We start from the raw sequence: 20,067 nt of genomic DNA, 5'->3' as shown, positions 1-20,067 counted from the left end.
ACTGGGTACAGACAACGAGGTGGCAAAGAAGGTAGGAATTGTTCTATGTAATCAAGAAGTTCAGGTTTAGCAATATGAAAGAAGCCTATGATTTCCTTCGATTAATTGGGGTTGTAAACGAGACAATGGAGTGAAAAGCCATTTCTTTAAGGTAAACTTAAGAAAGGAGGGGTTAAAGTAAATTATTGAATTGGGGGCAAATAGTACACCACTTGTTCCAAGAAGAATGTGGGAGCAGGCAGGGGCAGGGTGATCATTACTTTTGCCCCATGTGTGGAGATATGAACGAGACTGGTGGTCATATCATGGGTGAGTGCCAAGAATTGTGAAAGGAAATGTATGGAGAATGTAGACTGGATGAAAGATGACTGATGAGAATAGTGAGGAATGAGTGTTTTGTAAGTAAAGAAAGATTAAGGCAATTCCTGAGGCTAGCAATAGAACATAGAAATATATCTTTGTAATTTGTGTAATATTTTTGTTCATGCGGTGTGATTTAGTCTTTTATTTTTGAAAGACTAAATTAATGAACTAAATTAATGAATTTAATCTTTCATTTGGTATTGCCATGACCCTAGGGATTTCAGACGAATAAAAGCTATTATCATTATTTTTACTATAACAACTTTACAATATCGACCTGAAATAACTCAAAAGATGAAATAACCCCTTTCACGAATTGAAAGAAAGAAAAAAATATGAGCTGTAAACTAATCAAAAGTGAATTATAAAAGGATTCGAACTTGGTGGCATTAAGAGCTAATCTGCAATCTGCAAACTTGTCTCAACACTTCTGCAGCATCTTTGGAGCAATCAACCTCCATGGTGCGTGTTTATTTGTTTGTTTGTTTTTTGTTTTTTTTTACCAGGGGTCACCGTATCGACCAAGTGGTCCTGGAATGTTGCAAGAGGGCTCATTCTGACGGGAATGAAAAGTTCTAGTGCACTTTCTAAGTGACCGAAAAAATTGGAGGGCATCTAGGCCCCCTTCCACGCTCATTTTTTTCCAAAGTCAACGGATCAAAATTTTGAGATAGCCATTTTGTTCCACATAGTCAAAAACCATAATAACTATGTCTTTGGGGATGACTCACTCCCCCACAGTTACTGGGGGAGGGGCTGCAAGTTACAAACTTTGACCAGCGTTTACATACAGTAATGGTTATTGGGAAGTGTACAGACGTTTTCAGCGAGATTTTTTTTGGTTTCGAGGTGAGGTTGAGGGGAGGGGGCTATGTGGGAGGATCTTTCCTTGGAGGAATATGTCATGGGGAAAGAGAAATTCAATGAAAAGGGCGCGGGATTTTCTAGCATTACTATAAAAAAAACAATGAAAAAATAAACATGAAAAAGTTTTTTTCAATTGAAAGTAAGGAGTAGCATTAAAACTTAAAACGAACAGAGATTATTACGCATATGAGGGGTTCTAAAAATACTTTAGCATAAAAAGCGACGTATTTAGGAGGATATAAATACCTCGCTCTTTATGCTAAAGTATTTTTAGTAATTTCAACTATTTATTCTACGGCCTTTCTGATTCAGGGGTCATTCTTAAAGAATTGGGACAAAACTTAAGAGTTAGCGTAAAGAGTGAGATATTAATGAGGGGACAAACCCTCTCATATACATAATAAAAATATAAGAATATAAAAGTATGTTACGTAATTTAATTCTTAAGTTACGTATATTTTTTACTAATAAAAACGTTCGTCAAAAATTATAAAGTTCTAGTTGCCCTTTTAAGTAACCGAAAAATTGGAGGGCAACTAGGCCTCCTTCCCCACCCCTTATTTCTCAAAATCGTCTGATGAAAACTAAAAACTAAGAGAAAGCCATTTAGCCAAAAAAAGAATTAATATGCAAATTTCATTTTAATAATTTATGTGCGGAGAGCCAAAATCAAACATGCATTAATTCAAAAACATTCAGAAATTAAATAAAAAAAAACTAGTTTTTTTTAACTGTAAGTAAGGAGCGATATTAAAACTTAAAACGAACAGAAATTACTCCGTATATGAAATGGGTTGTCCCCTCCGCAATCCCTCGCTCTTTACGCTAAAGTAACTTTAGCGTAAAGTAAACGTTTAAAGTAACTTTAACTTTAGCGTAGAGAGGGAGTGATTGCGGAGGGGACAACCCATTTCATATACGGAGTAATTTCTGTTCGTTTTAAGTTTTAATGTCGCTCCTTACTTTCAGTTAAAAAAACTAGTCTTTTTTTATTTAATCTATCTATACTCAAACATTTGAACTAATCAACTCACTACCAGCTTATTCCCGACTCCGAGTTACCCCCCCCCTCTAGTTCTAATAGACATAACACTCCACTCTAACAAATAAAATTGCCTGACTTTAAGTACTTAGGCTGCCTTAGACCGTTTGCCCCTATATTTTCCTCAGCATTTTAAGGAAGAGGGTTTAGAAAATGAAGTTTGATTTAGTATGGTTTATGGATTTAATTATTTACTTATAATTGTTATAGCGTTGATTCAATTGTATTTGTGAATTAGCAACGCTAGCGTAAGCTATTTTCATTAATAAAGTATCGCTCATCATTCATTCATCTATACTATTGCTAAAAAGAGTTTAGCGACATGTTTAAAAATAACATTTTCAATATTTTAAACATCATAATACAAATAACGATATAATTTAATTGATACTATTATTTAATTAATATTTTAAATAATAATTATTAAATTTTCTTTTAGAATTGTTATACTCGATCATTTTTATTAGCCATTTTAAGTTTTGTATTTCTTTCTTTTATTCTATTAGAAAATAACAATAAAACAAGAGCTAAGAGCTCATATGGCACTTGTGACAAGGCCAGAAGAGCCAAGAGCTCGTATGGTATGAGCTCTAACAAAATTCTAAGAATCAATGGATTGATTTAAAAGGAAAATCAGAGACTTAATGCCGGTCGGGATTTAAAATAAGAGCTCTGAGTCACGATGTCCTTCTAAATATCAAAAGTCGTTAAGATCCGATAATAAAATACCTCATTTTTTTCTAATTTTTCCTCTCCCTTCAGCCCCCCAGATGGGTGAATCAGGGAAAACGACTTTATCAAGTCAATTTGTGCAGCTCCCTGACACGCCTACCAATTTTCATCGTCCTAGCACGTCCAGAAGCACCAAACTCGCCAAAGCACAGAACCCCACCTCCTAACTCCCCCAAAGAGAGGAAATCTAGTACGGTTAGGTCAATCATGTATCTACGACATTTGCTTATTCAACCCACCAAGCTTCATCCCGATTCCTCTCCTCTAAGCGTTTTCCAAGATTTCCGATTTCCCACTCCAACTCCCCCAAATGTCAACTGACCTGGTCGGGATTTAAAATGAGAGCTCTGAGACATAAAATCCTTCTATATATCAAATTTCGTTAAGATTCGATCACCTATTCGTAAGATAAAGATACCCAAATTTTCACATTTTCCAAGAATATCGGTTTCCCCCTCCAACTCCCCCCAATGTCACAGGATCTGGTCAGAATTTAAAATAAGAGCTCTAAAAATCAAGATCCTTCTCAGATACCTCATTTTTTCTAGTTTTTCCGAATTATTCCTCCCCCCCCAACTCCACCAAAAAAAGCAGATCCAGTCCAGTTATGTCAGTCACGTATCTTTAACTTGCTTTTATTCTTCTTACCCAGTTTCATCCTGATCTCTCCGCTTTAAGTATTTTCTAAGATTTCCCCCCGCCCAATGACGCTGGATCCGGTGGGGATTCAAAATAACACATCTGAGTTACGAGGTCCTTCTAAATATGAAGTTTCATGAAGATCCTATCACTCCTTTGTAAGTCAAAAATACGTCATTTTTTCTAATTTTTCAGAATTACCCCCCCCCCCCAAATAGAGCGGATCCGTTCCGATTATTTCAATCACGTATCTAGGACTTCTGCTTATTTTTCCCACTAAGTTTCATCCCAATCCCTCCACTCTAAGCGTTTTCCAAGATTTTAGGTTCCCCTCCAACTCCCCTGGTCACCAGATCCGGTCGGGATTTAAAACAAGAGCTCTGAGACACGATATCCCTCGAAAAATCAAATTTCATTAAGATCTGATTTCCCGTTTGTAAGTTTAGAAAAACCTCATTTTTTTCTAATTTTTTCCGATTTAACCGTCCCCCCCCCCCAATGGTTGACATGGGGAAACAACAATTTCTAATTGAATCTGGTTTGGTTCCTGATACGCCTGCCAAATTTCATCGTCCTAGCTTACCTGGAAGTGCCTAAAGCAGCAAAACCGGGACCGACTGAATTTGCGATCGTTTTATGTCACTTGGTAGATACCAAGTACCATAAAAATTAAAGCAGTCACATAAAGTAAAAAGCTTCAATGAACTCCAACTACAACGACAAATATCGTATAAAAGAAAGAACTGTTATTATTTAGTACACCCATAACCCTTAACTAACATAAAATTGAGAAAGAAAAAATGGGTTTTAATTTCGACAAAGCAGTGAAAAAAAAAAATTTTAAACAAAACTACACTTTAACTAAAATATAAAAAAAATAAATATTAGGATTTTTTTTATTTTTTTAGTTAAAGTGTAGTCTTGTGTTTATAGTAGATTTTTTGTTCACCGCTTTATCGAAATTAAAACTCGTTTTCTCTTTGCTTAATTCTTCATATTATTATTCACCCTACCTCCTTTTTTCTCCCCTATTTTAAACATCCTCTTCCTGTGTGTCGTGGTATATCTGACGTTGTATCAACTACATTTTGAAGTATCAAGAAGATTAAAGATTAAATCTGATTGGTTGAACTACTGAAGTGGAAATCTAAACAGCCATTTATTTATCTTTTTAATTAGTAAATATCGGGGATTCAGGTTTCATTATAAAAAAAAAACTCTACAGAGTTACACAATTTTGATATTAACGGGTGCCAAGCTAACAAAAAATAATAATAATAATAATAATAATAATAATAATAATAATAATAATAAACATAATAAACATAGATGAATGAGGAAAACAAATTATCAATGTTTGAACCTATACGAGCAAAAAGTGTTGTCAAACTTAACTAACTAGTTTTGCTGATTCATTTCCTCGTTTCAACGTGGCAACACTGAAGAAAATTCTAAAAAAGAAAATCATAGTTTTTAGGTAAGATCTAAGGTGAGCTCAGGAGACAAAAAATGATTTTATTTGGGTGTTCATGGTACTTCAAACCGTGGCAACACTGGCGAAAGTATGGGACTATTCTAAAACCTTCGTAATCGAAAAACAACCAAGAGAAAAATCTTAGAAAATGATTGCTTTAGATAAAATCAAAGATGAGCTCAGGAGACAACAAAATTATTTTATTTGGGTGTTCATGGTACTTCAAACCGTCACAACACTGACGAAAGTACGGGACTATTCTAAAAAATTCATAATCGAAAAACAACCAAAGGAAAAATCTTAGAAAATCATTTTTTTTTTTGGTAAGATCTAAGATGAGCTCAGGAGACAAAAAATGGTTTTATTCGGGTGTTCATGATAGTTCAAACCGTGACAACACTGACGAAAGTATGGGACTATTCAAACAAATTCATAATCAAAAAACAACAGAGAGAAAAATCTTAGTTTTAGGTAAGATCTAAGATGAGATCAGGAGACAAAAAATAATTTTATTTGGATGTTCATGGTAATTCAAACCGTGACAGCACTGACGAAAGTATGAGACTATTCTGAAAACTTCATAATCGAAAAACAACCTCGAAGGAAAATCTTAGAAAATCTTAATTTTAGGTAAGATCTAAGATGAGCTCAGGAGATGAAAACTGATTTTACTTGGGTGTTCATGGTAATTCAAACCATGGCAACACTAACGATAGTATGGAACTATTCTAAAAACTTCATAATCGAGAAACAAGCAAAAGAAGAATCTTAGAAAATCATTGTTTTAGGTAAGATCTAAGATGAGCTCAGAAGACAAAAAACAAATTCATTTGGGTGTCCATTGTATTTCAAATCGTGACAACATTGACGAAAGTATGGGACTATTCTAAAAAATTCATAATAGAAAAACAAGCAAGAAAAAAATCTTGGTAAATCTTAGTTTTAGATAAGATCTAAGATGAGCTCAGGAGACAAAAATAATTTTATTTGGCTGTTCATAGTACTTCAAACCGTAGCAACACTGACAAAAGTATGGGACTATTCTAAAAAATTCATAATCCAAAAACAACAACAACAAAAAATCTTAGTAAATCATAGTTTTTAGGTGAGAGCTAAGATGAGCTCAGGAGATAAAAACTGTTTTTATTTGGGTTTTCATGGTACTTCAAACCGTGGCAACACTGACAAAAGTATGGGACTATTCTAAAAAATTCATAATCGAAAAACAACAACAACAAAAAATCTTAGAAAATCATAGTTTTTAGGTGAGAGCTAAGATGAGCTCAGGAGATAAAAACTGATTTTATTTGGGTTTTCATGGTACTTCAAACCGTGGCAACACTGACAAAAGTATGGGACTATTCTAAAAAATTCATAATCGAAAAACAACAACAACAAAAAATCTTAGAAAATCATAGTTTTTAGGTGAGAGCTAAGATGAGCTCAGGAGATAAAAACTGATTTTATTTGGGTTTTCATGGTACTTCAAACCGTGGCAACACTGACAAAAGTATGGGACTATTCTAAAAAATTCATAATCGAAAAACAACAACAACAAAAAATCTTAGAAAATCATAGTTTTTAGGTGAGAGCTAAGATGAGCTCAGGAGATAAAAACTGATTTTATTTGGGTTTTCATGGTACTTCAAACCGTGGCAACACTGACAAAAGTATGGGACTATTCTAAAAAATTCATAATCGAAAAACAACAACAACAAAAAATCTTAGAAAATCATAGTTTTTAGGTGAGAGCTAAGATGAGCTCAGGAGATAAAAACTGATTTTATTTGGGTTTTCATGGTACTTCAAACCGTGGCAACACTGACAAAAGTATGGGACTATTCTAAAAAATTCATAATCGAAAAACAACAACAACAAAAAATCTTAGAAAATCATAGTTTTTAGGTGAGAGCTAAGATGAGCTCAGGAGATAAAAACTGATTTTATTTGGGTTTTCATGGTACTTCAAACCGTGGCAACACTGACAAAAGTATGGGACTATTCTAAAAAATTCATAATCGAAAAACAACAACAACAAAAAATCTTAGAAAATCATAGTTTTTAGGTGAGAGCTAAGATGAGCTCAGGAGATAAAAACTGATTTTATTTGGGTTTTCATGGTACTTCAAACCGTGGCAACACTGACAAAAGTATGGGACTATTCTAAAAAATTCATAATCGAAAAACAACAACAACAAAAAATCTTAGAAAATCATAGTTTTTAGGTGAGAGCTAAGATGAGCTCAGGAGATAAAAACTGATTTTATTTGGGTTTTCATGGTACTTCAAACCGTGGCAACACTGACAAAAGTATGGGACTATTCTAAAAAATTCATAATCGAAAAACAACAACAACAAAAAATCTTAGAAAATCATAGTTTTTAGGTGAGAGCTAAGATGAGCTCAGGAGATAAAAAATAATTTTATTTGGCTGTTCATAGTACTTCAAACCGTGACAACACTGACGAAAGTATGGGACTATTCTAAAAAATTCATAATCGAAAAGCAACCAAGAGAAAAATCTTAGAAAATCTTACTTTTAGGTAAGATCTAAGATGAGCTCAAGAGACAAAAAAAATGTTTTATTTGGGTGTTCATGGTACTTCAAACCATGACAATACTGACAAACCATACAAAAGTATGGGACTATTCTAAAAACTCCATAATCGAAATTTTTTTTTAGAAAATCATAGTTTTTAGGTAAGAGCTAAGATGAGCTCAGGAGACAAAAAATTATTTTATCTGGGTGTTCACAGTACTTCAAACCTTTTCGCATATTTCTGGCCTTATATATATTTACTTACCATTCGTCTCGTCATTAAAATCTGCTGAGTCCCACTGTTCAATTTGTTTGGCAATCTGTTGAGCTGCATCTGAAGCTCCATTGATATGCCTTGGACAGTCGTCTAAATTTGTCCCTTCTCTTCGACTAAATGATAACAACAATTGATGTAGATGCCTTAACAATTTCAGTCTACTGAATACTGCTGAATTTGTCTCGAACTGAAATTTCAGATCAACAATTAGCTCCAATCCTATTATGTGAATCAAATAACTTGAAATAATCAAGCACAGGATATTTTATGTACACGGTAAAGAAATAAATATACAGAGGACAGGGGAAGATCTGGGGAACCTAGCGTAGTTGGATCTTGAACCTATTGGAGATTTCAGACAGTTTGGTTACAAGTAGTCAACTCAGCGGCTCGCATTTGTAGAGTATGTGGCAGAAGACCGCTCAATATGGTCCGAGGAGGTTTCCAAAATCATCAATGCTGGGAGAGATGAAAACAACTGACTCCAACCACAACTAAGCATATATATATATATATATATATATATATATATATATATATATATATATATATATATATATATATATATATATATATTTAAAATATATATACTAACTGCCACCAGTTCTGCAATATTCGGTAAGCATAATTGATCTAAGAGTAGATTGCTCAACATGGTCCACTCCAAGATCATCAATCCTGGAGGAGGTGAAAACATATGACTAAGTAATTAAACAAATAAATATATATAATTAACATACTAACTGACCACCAGTGCTGCATATTCGTCAAGTATAATTGATCTAAGAGTCCACTTCAAGATCATCAATGCTGGACGAGGTGAACACACCGGACTCCCGCCATAAGTAAGTAAACGAATAAATATATATATAAATAATATACTAACTGACCACCAGTGCTGCATATTCGTCAAGCATAATTGATCTAAGAGTCCACTTCAAGATCATCAATGCTGGACGAGGTGAACACACCGGACTCCCGCCATAAGTAAGTAAACGAATAAATATATATATAAATAATATACTAACTGACCACCAGTGCTGCATATTCGTCAAGCATAATTGATCTAAGAGTCCATTCCAAGATCATCAATGCTGGACGAGGTGAACACACACACCGGACTCCCGCCATAAGTAAGTAAACAAATAAATATATATAAATAGCATACTAACTGACCACCAGTGCTGCATATTCGTCAAGCATAATTGATCTAAGAGTCCATTCCAAGATCACCAATGCTGTACGAGGTGAACACACCGGGCTCCCGTCATAGGTAAGTAAACAAATAAATATATATAAATAACATTCTAACTGACCACCAGTGCTGCATATTCGTCAAGTATAATTGATCTAAGAGTCCACTTCAAGATCATCAATGCTGGACGAGGTGAACACACCGGACTCCCGCCATAAGTAAGTAAACGAATAAATATATATAAATAATATACTAACTGACCACCAGTGCTGCATATTCGTCAAGCATAATTGATCTAAGAGTCCACTCCAAGATCATCAATGCTGGACGAGGTGAACACACACACCGGACTCCCGCCATAAGTAAGTAAACAAATAAATATATATAAATAGCATACTAACTGACCACCAGTGCTGCATATTCGTCAAGCATAATTGATCTAAGAGTCCATTCCAAGATCATCAATGCTGGACGAGGTGAACACACACACCGGACTCCCGCCATAAGTAAGTAAACAAATAAATATATATAAATAACATACTAGCTGACCACCAGTGCTGCACATTCGTCAAGCATAATTGATCTAAGAGTCCACTCCAAGATCACCAATGCTGTACGAGGTGAACACACCGGGCTCCCGCCATAAGTAAGTAAACATATATATATATATATATATATATATATATATATATATATATATATATATAAATAACATTCTAACTGACCACCAGCGCTGTATATTCGTCAAGCATAATTGATCTCGGAGCATATACATTGCTCAACATGGTCTAAGGGTGCCTCCAAGGTTATCGATTCTGGGGGATAAGGAAATACTATATTCCCGCCAAAAGGAGGAAAGCAAGTAAGTAAAAGAATGAATACATATAAATAATATAATAACCAGATCATATACGCAAACCTTTCAAATTTCTAAATAAATAGGTTGCTTGGAAACATTGCGGCTGGCATGGAAATCGAACCCGAGGCAATTAGCGGTGGTGAGCAGTTTGTATATAACTTATATGCATGTATTTTTTTACTGCATACAAAAACCCTGTGTTTAACTGTTACTTCAAGATATTTCATTTGTATGGAACGATAAGACCCACACACAGAAGCTATGAAAAACTGCCAGGTGTATGTTGGTCTCAAAAATTGGAATGGAGAGAAAATTGTTGTTGCATCTACAGTATCTTTGTTTGTTTTGTATGAAAAGAAACTGACGACCGAAATTCGAGTTTAATTTTATGATAATTTCAGATCGAATCTACACCTTATGTTACTTGACTCCAAATAACCCAGAGGCTTTTTCAATACATAAATCCTTTCGATGACCATTCGATTCAGATCGACATCGATAAATAAAAGCGTTGTATCAGTTGACAGGCCGACGTTAATATCGTCTTTTGGCGACACAAAAAATCGTGTTCTCTTCTCAGTGAATAGAGAGGTTTCCCATTTTGGTTAGCAATGGAAAACTAGAGAGGAGACAGTCAATCTTTTGAATTGTAGCAAAATTGCAATATTTTTGGCATAAACAGAAACTGTTTGTTCTTTTCTGAATCAACAGGGAAACGTCCCTTTTTGGAAATAATTTGAAAACTGAGACGGAGAATTTTAAAAGATTGTCAGAAAAATAATTAGTAACATGTGTTTTTGAGTCTGTAGGGCGGGAATTGTCGTCTTTCCAACTTCCTCAATTTAAATGCAAAAAGGCATTTTTCAAAGAAAATGTCTCAAAAAGGTATTTTTTGAGACATTTATTTAGGGGGGAGGCTAACAGGCTTTGTTACGCATGATATCTTACAAGTTCTATACTTATTACGATTTAAGAACGATTTCTTTGGTTGAATTTGTGAGCAATAAACAAAAACAGGCACTTGCGTCTGACACAGCTCGCATTAAAGAAGTCAGACATAACCTTAATCCAAGAAGTGGTTCGAAAAGTGATTTACTGGTACAGTGTGATTATTTTTTTAGAATCCTGATGTTCGAAACCTGAACGTCAACGTCATAACCGAAACATTCTGAAAACCTGACGTTTGATTTGCCCTTTTTTGTCAATACAGTATCAAAAAAACGTATACAGTATCAAAAAAAAAAAATGTCTCAAAAAGGTATTTTTTGAGGCTTTGTTACGCATGATATCTTACAAGTTCTATAGTTATTACGATTTAAGAACGATTTCTCTGGTTGAAATTGTGAGCAATAAACAAAAACAGGCACGTGCGTCTGACACAGCTCGCATTAAAGAAGTCAGACACAACCTTAATCCAAGAAGTGGTTCGAAAAGTGATTTACTGGTACAGTGTGATTATTTGTTTAGAATCCTGATGTTCGAAACCTGAACGTCAACGTCATAACCGAAACATTCTGAAAACCTGACGTTTGATTTGCCCTTTTCTGTCAATACAGTATCAAAAAAACGTAGGTAAATAAATTTCTAATGCACTATAGCTTTGATATTACTGTCGACGGAGCCTTGTTGACAGTTGACATTGTTGCATTGAGTAGTGTTGCATCGAACAAGGCTCAGAGTGACCTCCATGGGTCTTTTCCTTATGGAGGGTGTGAAGAACACCATTTACTATAAATTTAAATAGAATACAGGGCAACCATATATTTGGGTCCAAAAATATGTATTCTGTCTTATTCTGTTCTATTAAAATTTTACTCGTATTTGGAGCACAGTAATATAAAATCTTTAGTTCAAACCTGGCACGTACGCAGGGGGGGGGGGGGCTTCGGGCCCGCCCTCCCCCCTCCGAAATTTCGTGAAATGTTTAATTTCCCCATGGTTTCTTGGGATTTTTGGAAAACGTATGACATTTATTAAGAATCTGGATACATGTGTGAACCTTTTTTGGGATTTTACAGCATGCAATTATGCGGTCAAGTCACTGCCCAATTATTTATCTGTCTAACTTTTTACCCTCTTTGAAGTAATTAGTGATTGTACTATTTGGTTTTTTTTTGTAAAGAGAGTCTGCTTTCCACATCAAACCGAATTATCCTTGATATTAGGGTGTTTATCCCCCTTTTCAGGATAAAGCACAGCTTTTAATGGATCAATTTTGGAAACTATCATTTTTCATTAAAATCGATGTTTCCGCAAAAGAAGAACTACCCCCACAGCACCCATATTGCACTGTTAACCTTAAAATTTCCCTTTCAGTGGGATATAATAGATTAATCACTGGTTCTGAATCGCTATGAACATAACCTGAGCATAAAACGCACTTTTGAAGCTTCAGTCTTCTTCCCCCCATCCGCTACAATACTACAGATTAAAGTTAATCTATATTTTCCGATATACGTGCTCTTGCGTTTATTTAATTACTAAATAAAAAAGTGCTACTTTATATCTGCTGTTTCGAAGGCTTTGGCCTCCCCCCCGAAAAAAATTCCTGCGTACGAGCCTGGTTCAAAAATAAGCAAAAAACAGTTCTGAGAATATGAACAGTTGCTTATCAGTAAGAATATACATTGAATCCACTTTTTTGGAGAGAGAGTTGAAGTCAGATGGAACTTTTACAATTTTTCGTTTGATTTTGTAACGCGACATTTATAACGACGAAAAACATAGAAACGTAAAGTGCCTGTAGCCTGTGTTAACATAGTCGATTGATGCCCGTTTGGCAAAACGGAACCTAGGGTTTGATTACCGCTATTGCAATGCTGGGCAACGGGTTTGCTACCTGCCACTGTAAAAAGACCCAGTGACTGAAACGTCAGCAATAACCCGTCGACGCCCTATTCGTCATCAGTGGCTTTATTTCCTTTTTTATAGGGCCTGTGGCTTAGACATAATAAAATAGGCAGTTCTAAAACTATAAGCACAGTTACTTTGCCTGAAAAAATACAAGCTAATCCCCTTTCAAGAGTCGAATATTGGTGGAATTTCAAAGCTTTTGCTTTATTACATAATTTCATTGAGCGACATGTATAATATACATCTTGGTTATATAGATAATAGATGGCAATACTATATTATGTCAGAACCATAAATGATGATTCAGCACTAATGGTAAGTTCAGACACACGGGGAAAACGGTCTCCCTGTCTGTAAAGAAAAATTGCTTATTCTAGAAAAACACTAGCGTCAGAATTTTTTGCAGTAAGAAAAGAAATTGATTAGGCCAAATTTTTACATTTATACAAACCATTATATTACTATTTATCATGACATTCTATCCCCAGATATCATTCGGATTTCAAACATTCCATCGATGGCAAGACTACACCCCTTCTGCATTAGGACACATTCTAGATTCAAAAAAGCTGCAAAGCCTCCAAACAAATGGTATGAAAAAATGATCTGTCATGTGGTCTGAACTTACCATTGCAAAAAAACATGCAGAATTTGCATTAAATAAATGCAAATCCAGTATAAAATAAAATGAATGGATTATCTCACTCACTATCCTTGGGGAAGCTTGTTTACTTTTCAAGGTTAGATTCAAATGTTTTATCTTTTATTACATACATATTTATTGGTTCCAATTCCATATTCCAAGATTATGACGACTGTAAAGACCGTATGAAAAGCCAGTTGTAAAAGATAAACAGGAAAACAGTCAAGCATGGGGGTTTAGAATTACCCTTAATGAAAGGAACTTGCAGGAAAAGAATCTAAATGAATTTAAATCCAGTTTTGAAAAACTGAATGAATTATTTCATTCACTATCCGAGTAGAACCTCCTTTACTTTTTATACTTACTTTTATATTTATATATTTCATCTTTAGCATTTTATTTTTACTTTTTACGCATAATCATTAATGAGAGAAATTTGCGGGAACTAAATCCAAATGAACTTTTAGAGATTTTGCGAGTTCAGAGTGCTAGAATAGGTTTGAAAGTTAAGATGACTAAGGCACTAAGGCTAGGAATAAGTGAAGATGAAAAGGTGACGTTGGGTAACGAAAAGATTGATCTTCACTTACCTTGCACTTGCAAAGGCAGCTTCATTTACCTTGATAGTATTATTAGTAAAGACGGTGGGATCAGCGAAGATGTTAAAAGTAGAACACCCAAGGCTGAGGGTATTTTTTCACAGTTAAAAAAAAAGTTTGGAAGAATAGGAAGATAAATCTGTAAACTAAGATTAGAATATTGGAAGGTACAGTGATGACAGTGGTCAAACATAGCTCTGAAGAATGGGTGCTCCGAAAAGCAAATGAAAATTTACTAGAAGTTTTTCCAGAAAAATTGCCTACGGATCGTTCTGGTTACCCGCGTGACTGACCGTATTTCAAATAGTAGGCTGTACGAAAAATGTGGTTCGATCCCGCTTTCTAGGGCTATAATGAAAGAAATGTTGAGATGGCTAGGGCACGTTCTGCGGATGAACGATGACAGATTGCCGAAGAACTTCCTTTTCGGCCAACCGTCTAGGGCTAAACGGATAGTAGGTCGTCCTCGTCTGGGATGGGAGAATGTCATAAAGAAAGATTTAAAGGAAATGGGATCTTTCTGGAAGGATGTAAAGAGGAAGGCTTTGAATAGCTTGAGATGGAGGAGTGTGCGTATCTGTGTTGTCCTCAGACTGCTTGGTCCTGCGATGAGTTGTTAGTAGTAGTGGTTGTAGAATCTAAATGAATTCAAATCCAGTTTTGAAATACTGAATGGATTATTTCATTATCCATCCAAGCAGAAGCTCTTTTACTTTTTAAATTTAATTTCCATTTAAATATTCCATATTTATTTATATTTACTTTTTAAAATTTTGATGTCAAGATGAAAATATTCTGCCCTCTATTGATAATTTTGTAGACATTTTTTATGAATTGGCTTCTAAATATAACATTAAAGACTTTCAACTTCCCGAGAGCGTTTGCTGAACTAAAATATGTATCAACTTATGTGTAATTGAAGCCATGACTAGGGCTTAGAAAGCTAAGGGGGATTACAAAGTTAAAGGGGATTTATAAAAATAATAGGGACCTGCAAAGTTATTCTGTAAAAACACAAAATAATTAATAGACCACCAAATCCGTCAAGTCTGTCGTCGATAGAAAGTAATAAATCTCCAAATTTGGGCCTCACACTTACTTTTTACGTTGACATGTTCTAAACAATTAGAGTGAAAAGGACCACCACCACCACCCCCCTCCCAGAGTCGATTTATGGGTGTTCTGACGTCAAGTATGATTTCCAGCTATTAGTCACAGAAGTAATTCGCAAAAAAAGCGAAAACCAACCTAATGTAACTGGATCTCTCGGGAATGGTATAGTATAATCCTGCTACCTCCTCCAAAGAAAGACCTGATAGCAAGGTCGTATCTGGGGGTGGGAGGGGGATAGCTGGTTTGATATATAAGTGTCAGTATACAAATTTTTATACTGCCGTATACAAACCTGTTTCTGTAATTCCTCAGAAAAACCCTCTGAAGACTTTTGTTTACTTCTTCTAGTAATGCGACTAAATTCTTCTTCTACTTCTTTCAACATTCCAATGACTTTGACATCTGTTATCTCATAAGGCAGTTTAAAACCATAAGTAATTGGCTGAAAATCTTCTTCTTCAAAAACAGCTACCCTGAAAACGAACAAACAATTCTTTTCAAGGTGATTAATCTATATTATCTATTTCTAATCCGAAGGTGATTAATCTATATATTTCTAATCCGAAGCATCATGTTAGAAATTGTGTTACAATTTCTGTCAAGCTTAGACTGGTTAAATCTGCTTTCTGTATCTTTTTTATTAACCAATGTTTTGTTTTTTGCTTTCCAAAACACAATATGTTTCCTTTTTTTCATTAACGGAAAATAATAAAAATTGTCAAATAGTAAAAATTAGTAGACAAAATTTGTCAAGTTGTCAAAATTAATCAAAAATTGGTAGTGCTTCTAATATCCAGGGTTTTTTCGGGGTTCTCTCAAATTTCCCCACAAGAAAACTGAGTCCTTCAAAATCTGCCAAGAAATTAACGATTCGTATTCTGTGCTAACGTTTGGGCTAAGACTTGAGAAAATATAGCAGCTTTGCTCCATTGTTTTACTTCATTAAATCTCAAACAATGATCTCACTTGAGGTTAGCTTTTACACAGAATCGTCAAACATTCTTTAAGAAACTTAGTTCAAACTAAAAATTTGGGGTATGATATTTTTTTTTCTCAAAGTTTGGTTTAAGCTTGGTCTGGTATAAAATTTTGGTTTGGATCTTGTAACATATGGATATATGAACTTCATGATTTTTATCATGATATATTTAAGTACCATTATATATTTAAGTACCATTACGTACATTATACCATTTAAGTACATTATATATTTGAGTACCAAGGACATTAAAATAATACGTTCTTTGCTCCCTGAACCCATCTAAAGGCTGTTCAAGCCTGAAAACTGCAACTATCCAGTATTTTTCTTTTGGTTGTTCCAAGGATATGAAGCTTCCAGGGCAGTATTGCACTTTGGTCAGTGTTGCCATGTTAAAAGTAGTTACTCAAATCTGACCGTGCTTTTCGTTATTAAAAATTCAAATACAACATTCTATTAATTCCCAAAGATAGCTACACCTTCAGATATCTACAGCTTCTTAAGCTTTAAGGTACCATATGTTTTAGCTCATTTTTTGCTATATTTCGTCAACAGTTCTTTTGTTTTAAATTAGCACCTATTATTACCCAATTTACACTTGCCCATTCCTACACTATTGGCACAAACGACAACCTTAAGTCCCGTCTGCCTACTATTGGCCTTAGCCCTTAATAACCTTTAAGTCTGCCTACTATTGGCAACGACAACCTTAAGTCCCGTCTTGCTGCAGTGAAGATTCTAAACCTTAAGAAGCTTACACTAAAAAACATGCTTTGGTAATACCTGCTACTAACTATATGGCATAACCGTAAACGGAATTTTTTTCGTTAAAAAATCGATTCTCGGATCAATTCCAGTTTCCACTTAACCGATTCAAGTAATCTTCATTTTTAAGTAAAATCATTTTTTAAGTAACATCATTTTTCAATGTCCTATGCTTTAACACTAAAATTCCCAAGTTCACTGAAATGTTAATTTTACTATCCTACGAATACATATCTCAGACGGATATCATAAAAACAAGTCTTCAAAAATGTTATATATTTGGGTCTGGGGAAGGGGAAACGAGTTAAATAAATAAAACAGTTCGATTTTTTTTTTTGATAAAAAAATTATTTTATAGTATGAAATTATTTTATTTTAATTTATTTAATTATCTTGTAATTTATTTTATTATTTTAATTAATTTTATTTTAATTATTTCATTTTATTTAAAATATTTAAAAACTATTTTACAGCCTGGAGTCAAAAACCAATTTTCGGATATTATTTCTTAAGATGTACATGGTTGTGAAAGTTTTTACTTAGCCAATTCAAACAATCAAATTTAATTTTCACTGCCCTTGGTTCTTTGAGGTTCGAGCCAAACTACCAGATAAAATGTTTATCCATTCCCACCCTATTGGTGCTAAGGATAGCCTTAAGTCACATCTTAATAGGTGTAATAAAGGTCATAAAGATTATAAATGCAAAGAAGCACACACAATCAAACTCAAAAATTACAAACACAAATTTGCTTTGTCTTAACTCAGGCACAAGAAAATTAGACCGCGACTCTTCTATCATTCAGAACAAATAGCCATTCTGAGCACAAAACGGATCATGCGTGAATTCTTTGTTTGAAATATGGCTTGTCTTATTATCATTATCTATGTGAAAAATTGAAGTTTTACATTTCGGGTTGTTAGAGCTATTCCACTTATTCACAATATTAACCAAAATAAATTATTCTTATTACGGTCTATTTGGCAATTAAAAAACAACTAGCCTCAGTGGTGGTTCTGCCCTCTTTTGTGGTCAAGGCAAAATCTTGAAAAAAAAAATTGCTGCAAATTTTAACAAAATTTTCATTTATCAAACAAAATTTCATTTGTTGACAAAATTAGAATACGAAATATCACTGAAAAATAAAATACTAAAATTAATTAAATTTGGTCTACTTACTTTTATTTGCAAGGCATGGTGATGAAGATATGGGGAAAACGAAATTTCGGTTTCATATTTGCTTTTAGTCTACTAACTGCCAACTGCGCCCCCTACTTTATTATAATAAGATTAATTTCAAAAATCACAAAATGATTACAACCATTAGGTTATTTACTTGAGATTTTTCACCCCCTAAAATTTTTGCGCCTGGGACAAATGTCCCCTCAATTCCCCCCAAAATACCTCTGACTAGCTTACATCAATTAAGATAAGGATTTATAACTAGATAATGGTCACTTTAAATAACTAACCTTACAATTATATCCCGAACTAAGTCAACAATTTTGAGAAGACATAAAGACACAGCTTTTTGGCATTTATCCACTATTGAATATGGCTGATGCAGGTACAAATTTGTAAACAACGTTTGAGCTAATCCATTGCCTTCTAACCACGAGACCAATGAGCCCAGGGATGCATCTATTATATCAATTTGATTATCTAAAGCTATATTGTCTAGAGGAAGTACTCCTGCCTGTAAAAGAAATAAAGGTCACAACCAGATTATAAAGTGCTCAAAACTTAAGTATAAAAACTTTAGTGTTGCCATCCAGGTATCCCCCCTGGTAATATCAAATTTTAGTATCTAGAGATTTTTTCCTGGGGGGGGGGAGATCAAGAACAAAAATGTGAGTGTGGACACAGGTAATTCTAAACCTAAGACTTAAATAATAGTATATCAACAGCAACATACCCAATATAGATGAACACTAAACCAACATAATGTAGTACATAACCAATGTAGTACATGCATGTCAGTCAATCAGCTGTAAGCAGTTGAGACAAGGGTCCTGAAGCTCAAAACATGAATACAGCACCTTAATCAGGAAACGACCACTTGAGAGTCTATAAATTAGTTTTCTTTCGAGTTCACACATCCTCTTACTCTGTCTAGGGCAATGGACTTGCCCTAATATTATGCACAATATTGCAGCTAGCCTTCAAAAGTATTCTTGCTTGTGATCTCCCTGTCTGTGTGTTGTGATCTCCTATGTGTGTTGTGATCTCCTGTGTGTTGAATCAGTTTGTGACCTCCTGTGTCTGTCATCCATACTATTTTGACAAACCTTGGTTGGCGTTTTAAGCATTTTACCACACACCTTGTGTTATCTAAGCGTATTCCACAAGAAAGCACAACTCTACAACAGGTTTTTTTTCCCCAATGTAATACCAAACTGATATTAAAGCTTTCATGAACATCAGTATGTTTTCTGCTTACCTTCAAAACACAAGTAAACTAATTTTGTGAAGAAATTAGCTCTTGAAAGTGCTCAGTGATGTTTCAGAAAGGCACGTTTATGCTTGCGAAACTCCTTTTTGTGGCAAGACGTTTTTTTTCTTTCTTTGTAGCCCCTACCATGCAGAGGCTAGAGTCAATCACGTACAAAACTTAAACGTGCAATATTTTGTTATAAATTCACTCTTGAAAGCGTTCAGTGATGTCTCAAAAAGGCATGTTTAAGCTTGTAAAACTCATTTTTCGAGGCGAAACGTCTTTCTTTATTTCTACCCCTACAATGCAGGGGTTAGAGTCAATCACGAACGCAAGTTAAATATACAATACTTTATTTTGTAAATTAATTCTTGAAAGAGTTCAGTGATGTCTGGGAAAGGCACTTTTACGCTTGTAAATTCATTTTTCGTGGCAAGATATTTCTTTCTTTCTTTGTAGCCCCTACTGTGCAGGGGCTAGAATCAATGATGTACGCAACTTAAACATGGAATATTTTGTAATAAATTAACTCTTCAAAGCATTCAGTGATGTCTGAAAAAGGTACGTATATGCTTATAAAACCCATTTTTTCATGGAAAAACGTTTCTTTCTTTATTTGTAGCCCTATAATGCAGAAGCCAGAGTTATAACTTACATACGTAAGTTAAATGTGCAATGTTTTTTTTTAATTAAT

At 34.4% G+C, this 20,067-nt stretch overlaps 1 protein-coding gene across 1 annotated transcript in view; it reads right to left on the bottom strand.

The window, feature by feature from the left end:
- The window catches only part of LOC136037784 (N-alpha-acetyltransferase 35, NatC auxiliary subunit-like), a 68,323-nt gene that overhangs the window by 34,257 nt on the left and 13,999 nt on the right, over positions 1 to 20,067 (bottom strand). The window contains exons 3-5 of the mRNA XM_065720617.1: positions 18,412 to 18,635; positions 15,488 to 15,668; positions 7,922 to 8,120 (exon numbers count right to left, since the gene is read on the bottom strand). Of these exons, the coding sequence (XP_065576689.1) occupies positions 7,922 to 8,120; positions 15,488 to 15,668; positions 18,412 to 18,635 (604 nt within the window). The remainder of the gene's footprint in view (positions 1 to 7,921; positions 8,121 to 15,487; positions 15,669 to 18,411; positions 18,636 to 20,067) is intronic.

This window comes from Artemia franciscana, chromosome 17 (genome assembly GCF_032884065.1).
Source record: "Artemia franciscana chromosome 17, ASM3288406v1, whole genome shotgun sequence".
Classification (NCBI taxonomy): domain Eukaryota; kingdom Metazoa; phylum Arthropoda; class Branchiopoda; order Anostraca; family Artemiidae; genus Artemia; species Artemia franciscana.
The sequence above is the reverse complement of the archived record's forward strand: the minus strand, read 5'-3'. Positions and strand labels throughout refer to the sequence as shown.